The sequence below is a fragment of the Aphelocoma coerulescens genome, chromosome 9 (genome assembly GCF_041296385.1).
Source record: "Aphelocoma coerulescens isolate FSJ_1873_10779 chromosome 9, UR_Acoe_1.0, whole genome shotgun sequence".
NCBI lineage: Eukaryota > Metazoa > Chordata > Aves > Passeriformes > Corvidae > Aphelocoma > Aphelocoma coerulescens.
Window position 1 is genome coordinate 5,949,629 of NC_091023.1, and position 15,583 is coordinate 5,965,211.

Genomic DNA, 15,583 nt, shown 5'->3' on the forward strand with positions numbered 1-15,583 from the left:
GTGTTAAATCACACACACATTACACTAAACCGAAGATATTTTGCCAGCATCTACCCCAAGCCCAAACAAGGAATACAAACCAGCAAAAAGGAGATTATTTTGTGTCTTTTGGCACTTACACTTGGAGAGCAGCAGAAACAGACTGCTCCTCCACCCTTAAGATACAAAGTACCTATAACACAAATAAAACCAGCCTGAAGGGCTAATTTACCTTCATGACAATTTACAGCAAGATCATCCCACTAGCACAGTAAAACCTGCATCGAACTGCCAGGTGTATATATATATACAGTTCAACTTACATCTAAATTAATTCACACAGACTGATTCCACTGAACCAGGCACCAAGGTGGGAGGAAGGCTGGAGAACTATGCAGAGGTTTTTTTTGCATTTCCACTAAAAGGTTTTCATTTAAGCAACTACAGGTTTTATCTCAGCAACACCTTCCTCACATAATTCCCTTCCATTTGAAAAATATAAAATTTATTATTTGATCGGCTCTGTTAAAACACTGATGGATTCCTGCTTCAAAGTCCAGAGAATGTAATGCATGTTTTTTTTTTTTTCACTGACCTGCTCATTCAATAGTCTACAAATTCTGTTTTTATCACTGCTGGGACAGAGGACTAGGAAAGGAAAATGAGAAAATTTGCTTCCAACTACTTTTTTTAAATACACTGTTACTTTTAAGTCTTCAATTTCGACTTGAAATCAGGTCAAAATTCAGTGTTCTGAAAAATACCAAAATCCAAACATCATATGGTAATCCTTTTCATCTAACAGACAAAAGCACCCCACTTCCAACCCTACCCTATAGTTTTAGGAGAAAGGATTAGTTGTATCAGTATTAAAAACACTCTTACTGATATCTCATTTAACTGATATTCTCAAGAATACATTTTCAGTCCAATATCTCCAGGCCTTGATAGAATTTCTCCTCCTTGTTTATATTGCTGTATTGCACACCCATTGCAAATGAAAGAAAATGAATTTTACTTCCCTCCTGGAAGAATCATTGGCTAAGACAAAGAAGGATCAGATAAGACTTTTACTTTCTATCTTTTCAATAGGACTTTGAGTGTGACCTTTCCTAAGAGGAATAGGTATAAAGTCACTGTGTTGGACCCTGCACGAGAAAATAAACTTTACCTTGGATATTTTCCACAGACTTTAACCATGTCTGGATTGTTTGTGTTAGAAGAGTTTCAATGATTGGAGCACAGCTATATTATTACTGTAGTATTTTAACTGGAAAGTTTCAGTTTTCTGACTAAATAAGGGCTGTTCTTTCCTTCTGAATTAAAAAAAAAAAAAATAGCATACAGAAGAGTATCTACCCATCACTCCTTTTTACTCTTCAATAAAAAATATCCCAAACTTGCCACAATAAAAGACATACTATGATACTATCAAGTTAGTCCCTGTTACATTGCATCTGAAAAGTACTGTCCCACTGGAGCAAGCTGGTGACTGTATGACAAGATTTACTCTTCCATGAATTCTGCTCAAGGGAGTCAAGTAGATATTGAGTAGATACCAAATCCAGAGGTGTTCCCCAAGAAACTCTGAAATCAAGTATTATTTGTGTTCATGTCCCTGAACCAGAAAGAAAATGTTGAGTGCTGCAGTGTCCAAAAAATGCCTTTGCAAGGCAAATGTCCATTTGCATTTACAGAAATGTTTTTCAAGTACTGACCTAAGCCATCCATTTCAATTGCCTGGACATACCACAGTAACAACATAAACTAAGAAAAAAGTCTACCACTGCAAGTAAGATGAGAGGGTGATCTCACAGCAGGAGGATTGTTTCCAACAATCAGGTCCTTCACCAGCAGTGGCATGGGCTCTCATGAGTCAATCCCCAGAACTGCATTCACTACATCAGTGTGATTTATAACTATACTATGCACAGAACACAACCCAAAGCACAATTTTAAAACAAAAAGGGGAAAAAAAACCCATCTTTAGAGAGAAGCACCAAAATATTGGACTTAATTCTGTGCTCCTCCTCGAGGCTGAACTGTAAAAGGTTTAGTGAAGCTGCCAGCAGAGTTCCTCAAGTGACCCCAAACCCAGCCTGAGCACCAGGAGCTCCTGCTGCCCACCAGGTCATGCACAATGTGCACCAAGATCTGTCATCCAAACCCCTCAGCAGTCCAGCCCAGGAGGACACAATCATTCTATCAAACTTCACCAACAGGCCTTGGCTGAGCAGTTCCTCATGCCTTGAGTCGGGCTTCTCGTGCTCTTTTTGTGCCACATGAAGAACTCCCAGCTTGCTCCTGGCTCTCTCTGTACCTTTATACAAGACTTGCCTTCTGACTCACATTAGCTTCTCATCTGTAGCTGTCCTGGATAATTCAACACATTGCTCCTTCCTGGTGTTAAATTTTCTCCCAATAGCCAGCACATAATTACATTTAATGAATTATCCACACTGAGATCAATCTGTTGATAGTTTCCAGGACTGAAATACTTAAAATTGTCTTTCCTTGACAATTGCATTAAAAAAACCCACCAAACAAAAAGTCAATCAAACCCCTACATCACCACCAACAAAAATAAAGCTATTAAGCATACAGACTTATCAGTTTATCTTACCAAGGTGAAATTCAGCCAAATGGTCTGACACAAGTATCTATGGGTTAGATACCATGTATAAACATCACTGACTTCTGTCACTTTTCTTCACACCCTTTTTCCAACATGGATCCTAGTGAAGATGCGCCTTGACCTTTTTGAAATTCATGGTGAGGAGAAGAACTTAAAATAATCTTATTCCTAACAAAAAGCCTCACCAGAAAACATGATTTCTAGGCAAAACCATAAAAAAATTTCTTATGTTTATGACAAAACTCATAAATCTTTCCTGAAGAATGGAAATTCAATTTGTATTTTCAAACCCAAACATTAATTTTCAGAAGTCATGAAATTCAGAAGCAAATAATTCCTTCTCAATTTAGCCATGATTTTACTACTTAACAGAAAATCCTTAAATAAAGGCACTGAAGTGCCACAAGAAGCAACTTTAAATACAATGTGGCAGAGGGGCACGTGTGCAACCATTCCTTGCTCAATGGAGGGGGAGAGAGGGAAGGATTGTTACCAAAATTCACGATGTACGCTTACAGAGGTTTCTTTTATAGCATAGGGAGAAAGATTGTGTCCATATGTAGGGTGTAAAATGATGCCTGTCCTCAAGCACATGGCTTCAACCCAGCCTGCACTTGAGGGTGCTGCTGCTCCCAGCCACAGCACAGTCACACAGCAAATCTGAACCCAGACTGCACCTACTGCCTGCAGCATCTCGGTTCTGAAGGGTTCTCTGGGGACAGCCTTGCATTCGTACTTAAAAAGCTTCTGTCTGGGATTCCAAAGGTCTCAGCACACAGCACAGCAGCTGTGGGCCACACTCTCTGTGATCTCAGCAGAGGAGGCACCTTACTCACAGGTAGTTATGGGATACATATAAAGTATTTCATGACCATTTCGTTGCAAATGGTCCCAAAAGTGTAACAGTGACCCTTCTGACAGGACAGAAAACTGGGGCTGAAAGCTTGTTTCTCACAGCTTAATTTTTTGCAATATTAGAAATGGCTCTTGACCAAAGAAATGAATGTATCTTCCCAATCTACGGAGAAAATAAGTCCTGTAGTAATCAATGGCCAACTTTAATGTATTCTCATAGCTGAGAAGTCCTGTGATGGTAACAGATTTTGAGACACTCACCCCTTCCTGCTGTCCATGTGTTCAAAAATCTCTAAAGCACTGAGCCTCACTATGAACAGTTTTACAAGTAGGAAGGAGACTTCCCAATTCCATTTTTGCCCACTCTGTTTTAGAGTGAGACTGTCATCAAACAAACAGGGTTAAGGAACTCTCTTCTAATTATTTACTGGCATTGTAATGTCCCTGTTGATTGTCAGAAAGATAGTCTCCAAGTGATTGAGGATAGAACAGCTCGTGGTTTTCACAGAGGCAGAACCAGAGTTACCTAGCCACAGGATCCTATGTGGCACTAATCTCAAACCACCACAGAAGTCACCCCTTTCTACATCTGTGTATTCCCATAACCCCTGGGAGATATTTTAGGGACACCCTTTCTGCCACTACATAATAATTCCTTCAATTAGTATCAGCCTACTATGCTGCCCTCTGTGATCCTGCAGAAGAAAAGTCATGCAGGTGTTATTATGTGGCATTGAGTAACTCCAGCAGATGGAACACAGCTTGTTGGTTGAATTTGTGTGCTTGCTTTTCATAAGGAATCACTTCACATGGGTTATAGACACACTGAACATCCACTGCTAACCAATTCTTTTTCTGTTTGCTGAAATTGCTGAAATGCAACCAAACAGCTTCACTTTCACAGTCTATTACCAATTCATTTGGACCACATTTTCTGTTCATAACCAAAAGCTGCCTAACACTTTAGGGAAATCCTCTCTAAAATCAAACTGAAATTGCATTTATTCCTATTAGAAACAAGGACAAATATTATATCCTTACTGAAGCACTTATTTCCTTATATTGCTGTTTTCCTAGTTAAACAGATTTTCTTTTATAAGCATCTTTTAAAACCTAGTCCAGTCCACTGTGGTGGCACTACCTACAGCATACATATTTTTATCTACGTATTACAGGTTAGTGGCTGAGAGTAAGAACACTTCTAATCTAATTATGTGCATAATGCTCTGTGTTTAAAATGTAATTGCTTCTTTCCATCATCAGTGAAGCCTCTCACCTTGTAAACACAGAAAATAGTGCAGATTGCTGTGTGGCTCTGCATCTCAGCTGTTAGAAGGGCCTGCTAAGCACTGCTGCATGCTGGACTGCTGTTAACAATGCCTTCAAGAGTCTGTAGTCTGTACCGTACTACTGCGATACACTGGAATTTGCACACAATTCCCAAGCAAAGCAGGGGAGAGCAGAACCACTGCAATGAACACTGGCTTTTCCATCCTCCTTTATGTGACCAATCCCAGAGCTCTAATTCCAGAACCTTCTTGTCAATCAAGCATGAACCAGAATATTCCCCAGAAGTGAACAAAGCCTCTGTGCTGCTGATCAGTGAGACAGAGACCAGTCTTTGCTGCCCGAGGGTGGGAGCTCTGAAACAGGGTATCCCAGCAAAGACTTCTCCAGGCAGCTCAGCATCCTCAGCTGTTCTCCTTCCAGCATCTCTGGACTGAGCATTACTCCTATTTCCTCTCCTCTTACACAGCTGACTTCCATATACCCCCAGCTATGCTCCCTGATTGATTCTCTACAAACTCTTCCTCCTTCCTTCTTATTCTGTGGCCTGGCACTGTCCCGTGGGAATCTGACCATGCTCACACAGATGTATTTTGTGGAACAGATGAAGTATGTGTCTAATGAAGGTAACCAGTTTGTGTATGAAACCCTTCTGTCTTTACTTCTGCAAAATGTCTCATTTTCAGTGACCAAAACCACAGGACTTATTTTCCCATCTGAGAGAAGTGAACTGGGAGAACAGGGCCCAGTGCTGTCCTTTGCTGCTAAGTGATTTGCCTTCAGAATTCAGGAGGTAATTAGCAGCCTTATTAACATTTACATGCTTTCATGGCAAAGAACGTTAGCACTCACCTCTCAACCATCCTGACAGAAGGACAGTCTGCCACTCCAAGCCTGTCAGAGCTCTGCATCGTTCTGAAGGGTAAACTCAGGTAAATTTATGTCTTAAATGGTCACTTCTGACAGTGTGTATTTGGTTTATTCTATGGGGCTTAAAATTTAAAAAAGCTAACCAAAGAACTCACCTTCTCTCTGCAAATAAACCCCAAACTGAAACAAACACCAACAAAAACATCCCAAGTCCTGGAAAATACCCTAAAATCTGAAAAATACTGCAAAAATAGAGAGAGCATTTTGCAGTTTACAGTCACAAGTATATCTCTAGAAATTGTTTACACTGATGGCACAAGAACAACAGGAGTTAAACATGCTTTAAGTATGCTAAGGCTAAATGACTATCTCTGTTTTCCATATCCAGATGGCTGCTTACTAGAGCCTAAGGAAATGAGAAAGGGGACAATGAAAGCGCTAAACTCATAAAAACTGAAAGTCCCTAAAGGAACACATTTTGAGAAAACAAAGTCACTGTGATTTGCCACTTCCTTCCTCAGCCAGCTCTCACAGGCCCTGAGAGCCTAACAACCCATGACATGATCTGTTCAAGCCCGTGAACAGGTGTCCCCTAATCCCCCCACTCAATGCAAAATCCCAACAAAAACAAGTTAAGGAACGAAGGAGAGAAAGAAGGAAAAGAAATGTGGATCCCTACTGGCTGTTACAAAACATCCTTCTTCTCTGTTCCAGGTAACCTGGTTTAAAAACCATTTACATGTCCAAGTTTTTAACCCTACAGCTGAAGGTTCCTGAGAAAGTGACTCCAAGTGGAAAAACAAGTTGCTGTAAAAGATCTCCTCCCTGTCCCCCACCAAATCAGGGTACTACACATCAAACCTGTACACTGCAGTGATATGAGCATGTATTTATACCTTTTAACTCCTCGTAGCACTACAAAATCACAGCAGATATGGACAAAGGAGAATGACAACTTTAGCATCTCATATGTTTATGCAATACCAGCCTCGAGGTCTGCCACATTCAGAGCAACCCATTCCAGCTAAAATCCACCCATGCACACCTGAGGAGATGCCTATGCAATGGAAAGCTGTGTCTGACCAGCAGAATCTTTCAACTTCTACCATCACTAACGATACTTCAGACAAAGCTAACTGGCATTAACAAAAAGAGCATTTCATTTGGAAACTCAGAAAATTTCCTCTTGAAATGGAGAGGCAACAAACACAAAACTCCCTGGAGTGATTTTCAGAGTGGTTTTTCTTTCTTCACTCCAAATAAATCTAAGTTTGATCTTCTGATCCAACAATTCTGTGTAGGATCCAAGTTAGAAATGTCTATAGCTCAACAATCATTAAGCCGAGACCATTCATTAGTGCAGGGACGATTTCTTATATGAAGTCTTGCTTCAGGAACAAGCTGCTCAAAAGAGCAATTAAGAGAAAGACAGTACTCCTGGTGCAAGTATTTCTAATTTTGTCCTGAACTGACACTGGAGGATTCCTAGCAAAGCCATCTCTTCCTGTTCTCTGAAGAGCAGGCCAGAAGCATAGTCAGAAACCAGTGGGAATCTGACTCTTTTTACAGTGAATTAACTGGCAGCTCAAACTTCTTTTTCCTGCAAACACAATGATTTAAATATGGCAAAATCCAATCCAAAGAACTAAACTAAAATAAAAAGGTACAAGACTAATCCTGTTTATCAGACCTCAAGTGCCTTGTCTACTAATTGAATGCACTATCCTCATTTCTGAGTAATAGTTTCATATTGTTTCAGGCTGCATTTGTGTGTCAAATTGTTTTTAAAGCTCGAGTTCGTTTTTCCTAAAGAGCCTGCATGCCAATTAGCACAGAGCCTAAATAATGCTCAGCTTTCCAGCAGCATTATGAAATGCAAGTAGTGTGGAGGAAACAGGAACTGCAGCTGTGCCAGCTCCACAGCCCCAGTAACCTTAAACTCGGGTTCATCCAGACCCATCAGGGCGATCTATTTGCTGACCCACAGTTAATAAAAAGGCTCTATTTTGAGTTCAGAGCTGTTTACTACTGCTGCTATTTAATGCCCTGGGAAAGGAGAAAGAGCAAAGAGGAATGCATCTTCAGGCATCACCAGGACAGGTTTATGTCTCACGTGGGGAGAACTGTGACAAGTCCAGCCTATAAAATAGGTGATGAAAGGAGCAGAATGTGCCAGCGAGCAGGAGCCCTGTTTGTGCTGCTGGTGTGGCACTGCTGGCAGCGCAGGCTGCCCAGAAAGTCTCCTCCTCTTAAGGTAATCAATACTGGGAGAGAACATATAAATGTATAACATTTATATATTATTGTATTTTATATTATTTATCTACCTATAGCTGTCTGGTTAAACACATCAATTTAACCTTTTTGTTTTCCATTTTGCCCATTTAATATGTTAACTACAAACATCTATCTAGCTTTGGTGTTGGGGTTGGATCCTTTGCTGCTGTTATCTTTGAGGGCAGGTTGTTTAGGTTTCCTTTTTCCTTTATTTTTGCTTTGTTATTCAAAATATGAGGGATCTTGTTAGTCTCTTCCCTGCTATGTTTCCCAGCTTCCTATTCCTTTCAAACTTGAAACTTTTCCATGAGTCTTCAGCTCTGGGAAAGTTACAGACTGACAAAGGAACGTAACAACAGCTTTCCCCTTCATGCCTTTCTAAAACATGTATATCAGCAATTTGAGTGGTTTGGGGTTTTTTTTAAACAAATTAAGATAAAAATTAAATGTAACTTTTTTTTCCCCAGAAAACTGATACAGAAAATGTTTGTTTTCATTTGTTTGGCTTTTCTTGTTTTTCTTTTGGCCAAAAAGCTGTTTGTTCTAAAAGTTAACTGTGCATCCAGCAACATGTCACAAGCAAAAGAGATTCTGATACGGAAATATTGATTAGAAATATTGATATTCTTCCTGTTTCCTCTCCATTATTTTTACAGTAAAAACTTCATCCAGTATTGCAATCAGTATACATCAATATTTAGAGTACTGCTTTGTTGCCAGAATCTTCAAACATATGCTCTATAATTCTTTTGTAATGACAGTATCTATTGAAACATTAAAGTTCATTGGATGTGTTAGAGATGCATTTATCTCCAAATATCTTGGATGTAATTAAGCTGAAGTTATTTACACATGAGAAAACTAAACAGAGCTATGTGGGAGTCAGAACCCCCATTAATGGGACAGAGAGTAAGTGCCATATCTTTGCTCTGTGTCAGAAATATTCAGTAAGTTCCTACAAAACAATCTGCAATCATGAAAATTGTTTTAAAGCAAGAAAATGGAACCCTAGAAATTTATCTTTTATAACTGCTACAGACCACAAAATCCACTTCAAAAAGAAACATCATGAAAGCCAACACAGTCCCATGGAACTTTTCTGTTTTCACAAAAAAAATTTTTGGAGAACATTCACTGGCACACTTCCAACCAGCTCTCCTGCAAAAACTGAGGTATACTTTGACAGTGATAGTAAAGATACACTTGTGTTCTAAACATCTCTTTCTCCTTAGGGCAATGTTGCCTCATGTTATACAGAATAAAAGAAATGACAGCAACAAGTTTGGCTTCTGGAACTGCAAGTGTATATTCCAGTTTAGAGTCTAAAGGGTGATGGGAAAGACACTGATAAAATACAGAGGGGAAAAAAATTAGCTGAGAAACTAGAAAGGCCTTTTCACCCCACAGAGCTTCCAGGTGCTCTACCAACCTGGAACAATGTAATGTTGTTACTTTCTAAGAATGCCTGCAGAACTTGCTCTGATAAGGATGCTGGGCAATTCTAAGAGCAGCTGTTATTCACAGTGCTACAGCAGAAATTCTGGAAAGGGAAATTCTTTAAAAACACAATGGTCTGGTCACTGTGTTTTTCTGACACCTCTACAGGAAGAGCTTCATATTTTCTAATCAAGGCCCAACATGATGCTCAGCTCTGCACTGCTGAGCCCATCCAGAGCACCCTGTGAGGGGCCTCCAGCCAGTCCCAGAGGTGCTGCTCCCTCACTGAGCCACACAGGGCAGGATCCTACAGACAGAGCTGCCTCAGCATGGAGAGGACAGGACCTGCAATGCAGCCTCTCAAGAAAGCCATTCACTATATCTAATACAGATACCTAAAACTCAGGAATTACAAGCTTATACTTTAACAAAACCTTCTCTCAATTAAACAAGTTCAATTCACTAAGTTCACTACGACGAAAAACTTACGATGGCAACAGTGTCTTAGAAAGCTGCTGAACCATCAGAAGGATGTGAAGATACCTTTTTCACCATTACAGCAAACTTTTACTTGTAACTTTACCTTTCTACAACATCCTCTCCATTCCAGCAGGTTGAGCTGTCTCTCATCACCAGGTCTCCATCACAAAGCCTTTCTGCTATAGAGGCATAAAAGGTTCGGGACCGCTTCATGTAATTGATGAACTCTCTGTAACGTAGGAAGAACACATTTAACAACACAACAGTAAACTCAGCAGCTAAACCCCCTGCCAGCCTAACCTTCCACCAGAGCAAGACTTTAGAAAATAAGTAATCTGAGTAATTTCTATTTCTAGTGTATTTCTACTCCTTATAAATCATCCAGTTTTAATTAGTCCAGTGTCAATACACATAAATACACACATAAGGGGATGCTTTTAACACATTGTGTTAACAGGTCTCTCACAAAATTTGAAAAAGGCTACACCTATTCTTTATAAACAGATTAAAAAACATTGAGAAAACATCATCATTAAAGGCATAGCCAGTACAGACAGTATATTTCTGATGACTGTTTATGGAAAATTGCCTTGAGGGTAAATTGCTGCCTCTTTTATAATCTGATTATACCTCTAATATATACCTGGCTGAGGTAGCCATAAAAACAAACTAACAAAGCAAGTGTTAATTCAGCACACAACAGAGTATTTCAGAATGAGAAATCACCCTACTCCACTGCTTTAGAAGCTCCTGTTTGGTATGTTAAAGATACGGAGAACATGATGCCGGACACAGACTGAGCTGGAGCTATTACAGCTCTGTGCTTGGCTCAGAACTCCCTCAGCAGCTCCACCAGGGAGGCCAAAGGACTCATTCTAGTTTCCAGTGTTTGAGCCTGGCAGGCTGTGAGGGGACACTGCACTGAAGAGGTGCCTGGGGATACAGCTGGATGGAGCTCAGCACACAACCAGTCAGGATTTATCACTCCTTAGGAGCAACAAGTGCTTTAAACAACATCAAATCCACTGGTAAATATCTATCCCTGCAAGGCTGAGGCAGTGGCCATCTCTCCCCAGAGCTATCTTTATACTTTCTCAAAAGTGCTTAACCATCTCATTTACCTTCTGTGATGAAATCCTGCTCTAGATAAATCAGTCCTAAGAAACTAACTTAGCCTAACAGAGCAGGAAAGCTGGTATTTAAAGCAAAGAAAAAAGCAGGAATTTGGGGGCTTACAAGGAGGTAATCAGCATTTCCACCTCTTGAGCACCAACTTACAAACATGAGCTCTGAGTATTTATAGAGTAGAGCCAGGTCCAGCCAGAAGGCTGCCTGACAGAACAGCCTAAGAGGATCAGTTCCAAAGGGAAACACAGATGCCAAAGATTCTACAGGTTCTAAATCAGAATCTTCTTTGAAGGAGGAAACTAGCACCCTTTTAAGAGTCTAAAGGTTGCCTTACTCAGCTCACCCCAGAGGTTTAAACTCGTCTGCATTCTCAGCAGAGTGGGGCTCTGACATTTCAAAGTAGTATTTTAGCAAATGCAGCATTCTGTGTCCAACTCTCCATCTTACTGAGTGAAAATATTTACTTTTCATTACTATAAAACTAAACACACTAGGGTAGAAAATGTAGTTTCCCAGTGCCCCACAATGTAAAAGCAGCAATCAAAAGTATGCCAGCTCCTAGATTACAGCTGGAGATGAGCTAGGTGTAAAGACAACAAAGCATGTCACCTTGTTTTCATTCTTACCGAGAGATTTTTTTCAAACTTCTTGATTTGTCATTCTTTGAAGCTTTCAGAGGCAGAGAACTGGAATAGCCCGGGGAGAATACGGATCAATCAGGAGAGGTTGGGGAGTAGGGGAGAAGCAGGAATTCAGGCAAATGAGGAAAAGAAATGAGAAACAAAAGAGAAAAGTAAAAATTATTTGAAAGAAAGGTCATCGAGCACATGCATAGGACAATATAAGAAAATAAATAAGGAGGAAAATTATCATGAGATTTTTGCAAAGTATACATGCAATCAAAAATGTCAATTCAATACTGGAAAGAAGTACAACTGAGATTGTTTGTCCCAATCATTTTCAAATAAGAGCAGAATTACAAATGCAGCGCACACAGCAGAAAGCTGAAAGTAAATTCAGTGGTACTTAAATCAACTGTAACTGATACCAAATGGAAGCACTGGAAATACATGAAGCTGTACAAGAAAACAATGGCAAACAGTTAAGAATAAGAGCCATGGGAAGGGGGATACAATCAAGTAGCATTCATGTTCTGGTACAATGAGCAATTTACAGCCTGTTAATAAATAATATAAATACAGGTATTTTTTGCTGTTCTGGGATTGCAGCACTGAAAAAACACCCAACTTTGCAAAACTGGAGATACAGGCTTTGAGGCCATATTGGAGGAAGAACTGTGGAAACAACCCTGGTGATTATTTAGTGCTCTTAACTGGGGAGAGCAAGCACCACCTTCAGCAGCCTGAGGTGCAGCTTTGCCATCACATGTTCTGGCAGCAGTTCTGGCAGGAGTGGCCACAGGACAGGAGGGGCCTGCACTGACCATCAGGTGAGTGGCACCTGCTAGCAGTAATTCCAACACAGCCACTCAAAAAGCCAAATGAAAATTTCTAACAGGGAAAATCTGGATCAGCTGAAACTTCAGCCCTGGCCAGTGGTTAACGTGCATCTGACATTAATAATCTGTTCTTACTAGCTCTTTATTACCCAAATTTTAATAAAATCATATGATGTCTGACCCAATAGATAGTTTATTTTAAATGAAATAGGTATCATTGACCTCAAGCATTCCCAAAGGAATGCCTAAGTTGTTAATTTTAAGATGTATAAAACATCTGTAAACTCACAGCATAATAAAGAAATCCCAACAAAATATAATTTCAAAACCGTCTTCCTCCAGTTAGGGACCTAATACACTACAGTTCTTTGTGAAACATATTTTATATACAGCTCTGTAACCAGTCTTTGTTTAGTGGTTTGAAATGTTCCATGGAGCAGAGATGCTAAAAGGCAGGTATTCAACTTTGCTAGGAGACCAGACCCTGACCAGAACAGCTCTTTGTGCTGAACTCAGCAATAACATTCCTATTTACTGAGATTCTGTACATGCCATTTACATTCCCTGTACCATCATATGGTTTCAATTTTCTTGTCATCTCTATTACATGTTATAGTAACCTCCACATTAAAAAATGACTACAGCAGCAATGCTGCCAGTTTCAGTTAATCCCCAACTACAATTGTGTAATGGTAAAAAAAATTAATAATCAATTTTATGCTTTCCAGTTTAATCATAGGAAATGGTTTCTTGCAAGATCGTGCAACATTTATTCAAGTTTCAGCTTCTTTCATTATTGTCCCCAACACTTAAGTGATGCATAACAAAAAATATGCAGGAATGGAATGCAGAGTAAAATAAAGAGAGATAGGAAATCTCCCAGGAACCCATTAGAGTAAGAGGAGAAAAAAAGGGTTTAACTACTGCAAAAGAGGATCCAGTTGCTCTGTGCATTTGAGGACCTTGCAGATCTTGCTGTGCAGAAGAGTGAAGGGTGAGAAGGGCTGGCTCCAGTCAGACCCTAAACACCTCCCCCTGAAGAACCATGTCTGGCCAAGGGACACCATTTAACAACCCCACTTTAAACTGCACCAGCAGCCCTGGCTCTGCACAACAGCTGAAACCAGAGGTTCTCAAACTCCTCAGAAAAGGAGTCTGATTTTTTATGTGGCCTAGCAGAGACTCAATACCTCTGGAGCAAATATCCATCTGTAGCTGTCTGGCATTGGGGTTTTAAGGGCATCTCTGAGCAGGTTGTATACAAGAGAGGAGAGCCCACTTGATTGTGGTTTCTCCTACAGATGTGCCAACCAGAGAGGTTCTTTTCTTTGAGCTCAAGAATGCTCCAACACATTAGGGAATGAGCCACAGCTTTTCTGTTCACTTGGAGAGTGTTGGCTCATTCCTTCTCTTTTTCTTTCCTTACTCTGAAAGGCTGCAGCCATGTTCCATACTCCCCTTGAATTAAAGGATCACTTGGAAGGATGTCTATTACCCAGACCAACAGACAGGCTCAGTCTGACCTTGCACCTGAACTGACAGGCAGCTGACATTATCGCTCTTCATTTCTTTAAATCACCAGAAGGAAGGGCATCACAAAAGATTGACATAATTGCTCTCATAATCTGGTTCCCCTGTAGCAGTTATCTATCACTCTAAGTGCATTTTACACAACCCACTGCAGAAATTATTTCACCCATGTATTACAGATTTTTATTACCTTAAATTGCTTTTTATTGATATTATATGTGATTAAATGATGGAGAATGAACAATGCAGTGATGCAGCCAATCACTGTGTCTTTCACTCTGTGGTTTCACAATTGTTTTCAAGAAGCAGAAGTACAAGCTTCAGGCCATGTGTTTTATAGGAAGTTGTGGAGAATAGCTTCAAATTTTCCACTTCTTACTATTTATGGCATATTTCCATCATTCATTTTTGGTGCACAGGCTCTCCACAATACCTATCAACACTGTAATTCAGTAATTTTTCATGCTAATTATATAAGCAGGGACTTAGTTTAGATTTTTTTGATAAATTAATTTTCAGTCTGCAGACCAATTCTGGCAAACTGTCTAATTTACAGTGCATTAGTTTATTTTCTTTTCCATCTACAAGTATTACATTTTGAAAAGTCAATATCCAAATAATTCTAGATGGTTAGGAAGGAGAGGAAGCAGATCCTCAGGTGAGAAAGAATGGCTGTCATGCCATGAAAGACACAAATTTGCATCTGTTTAAGAGGTCCCCTGTTTACAGGTTGGCAGCTCTGGCTTTTGGGCTGCCAGTGTTAAGCCCTAGCCAAGTCAGTGAGTTACACAGAAGATGGCCCAGGGCTCTGTGCTGTTAAAAGCCTATTTCAATAATCGTACTACAACTGTTCTTTGGACTTTTACTGCTGAACTTATTAATTTAATTTCTTTAAAGCTCTTTTTTTCTGATTTGCATGGTAAAAATTTATTAACTGCAAGCACTAGCACAAGCTGTTATGCTTTGATTTTAAATTACAAAAGGATAAAATTATCACCATCACTCAAAAAACTTCGCTTGCTGTTACTACTTTTATCTTTTAAAGCAGTGTTTGTTCCATTCATGCAAGCTGAGAATTAAATCAGAAATGGATAAAAATCTCATCTTCCCAAATGAAACTCCAGAACCCAGGCTATGGAAAAGTTAACATTGCTGTCTGTCATCCACTTATCCAACAGCCAGAGATACACATGGACTGCCTGGGTGGTTTAGATGCTGGTATTGGATAGAGGGAAGCCCAGCACGACCCCACTGACATGGCTTGTTCCAGATTAACACTGCTGTTACAGAGGGCAACGTGTCAGCCAGAAACAGGCACTGTGACTGTATGGGCAGTTTGCTTTGACATCTACTCGTGTATCATGAGTGGGATTCCAAAAGCATCCTTTCCTCCCCACTTAGAGTGTATAGAAAGCCAATTCAGGAGCTACACAAGGTAAAGTAACAGATCTCAGGAGATCTGGGAGCAGGGATACTCCTGTCTAGGCCAACAGCAGTAACTCAGCTGTAGGTGTCCCAGATGGGGCTCAGCTGAAGAACAGGAGCCAAGATGGACACAACAAGCCTAAAAAACTCCATCAGCTCTTTCTCTGTTATGTAACGAATCAAGGAGATTCCAAAGGATCTTATCACTCCTCCCCACTCCA

General features: G+C 40.1%; 1 protein-coding gene across 19 annotated transcripts in view; it reads right to left on the minus strand.

Annotated features, from left to right (window-relative positions):
* Positions 1-15,583, minus strand: part of LOC138114469 (glypican-5-like) — a 391,856-nt gene that overhangs the window by 213,890 nt on the left and 162,383 nt on the right. For 18 of the 19 annotated variants that reach the window (XR_011152642.1, XM_069023921.1, XM_069023914.1 and 15 more), the window contains exons 5-6: positions 11,575-11,634; positions 9,924-10,049 (exon numbers count right to left, since the gene is read on the minus strand). Coding sequence is in view for 18 of the 19 variants with exons in the window: in XM_069023921.1 (XP_068880022.1) it covers positions 9,924-10,049; positions 11,575-11,634 (186 nt within the window). In the remaining variant the exon portion in view is untranslated. The remainder of the gene's footprint in view (positions 1-9,923; positions 10,050-11,574; positions 11,635-15,583) is intronic. The other variant, XM_069023915.1, reaches the window with a different exon arrangement.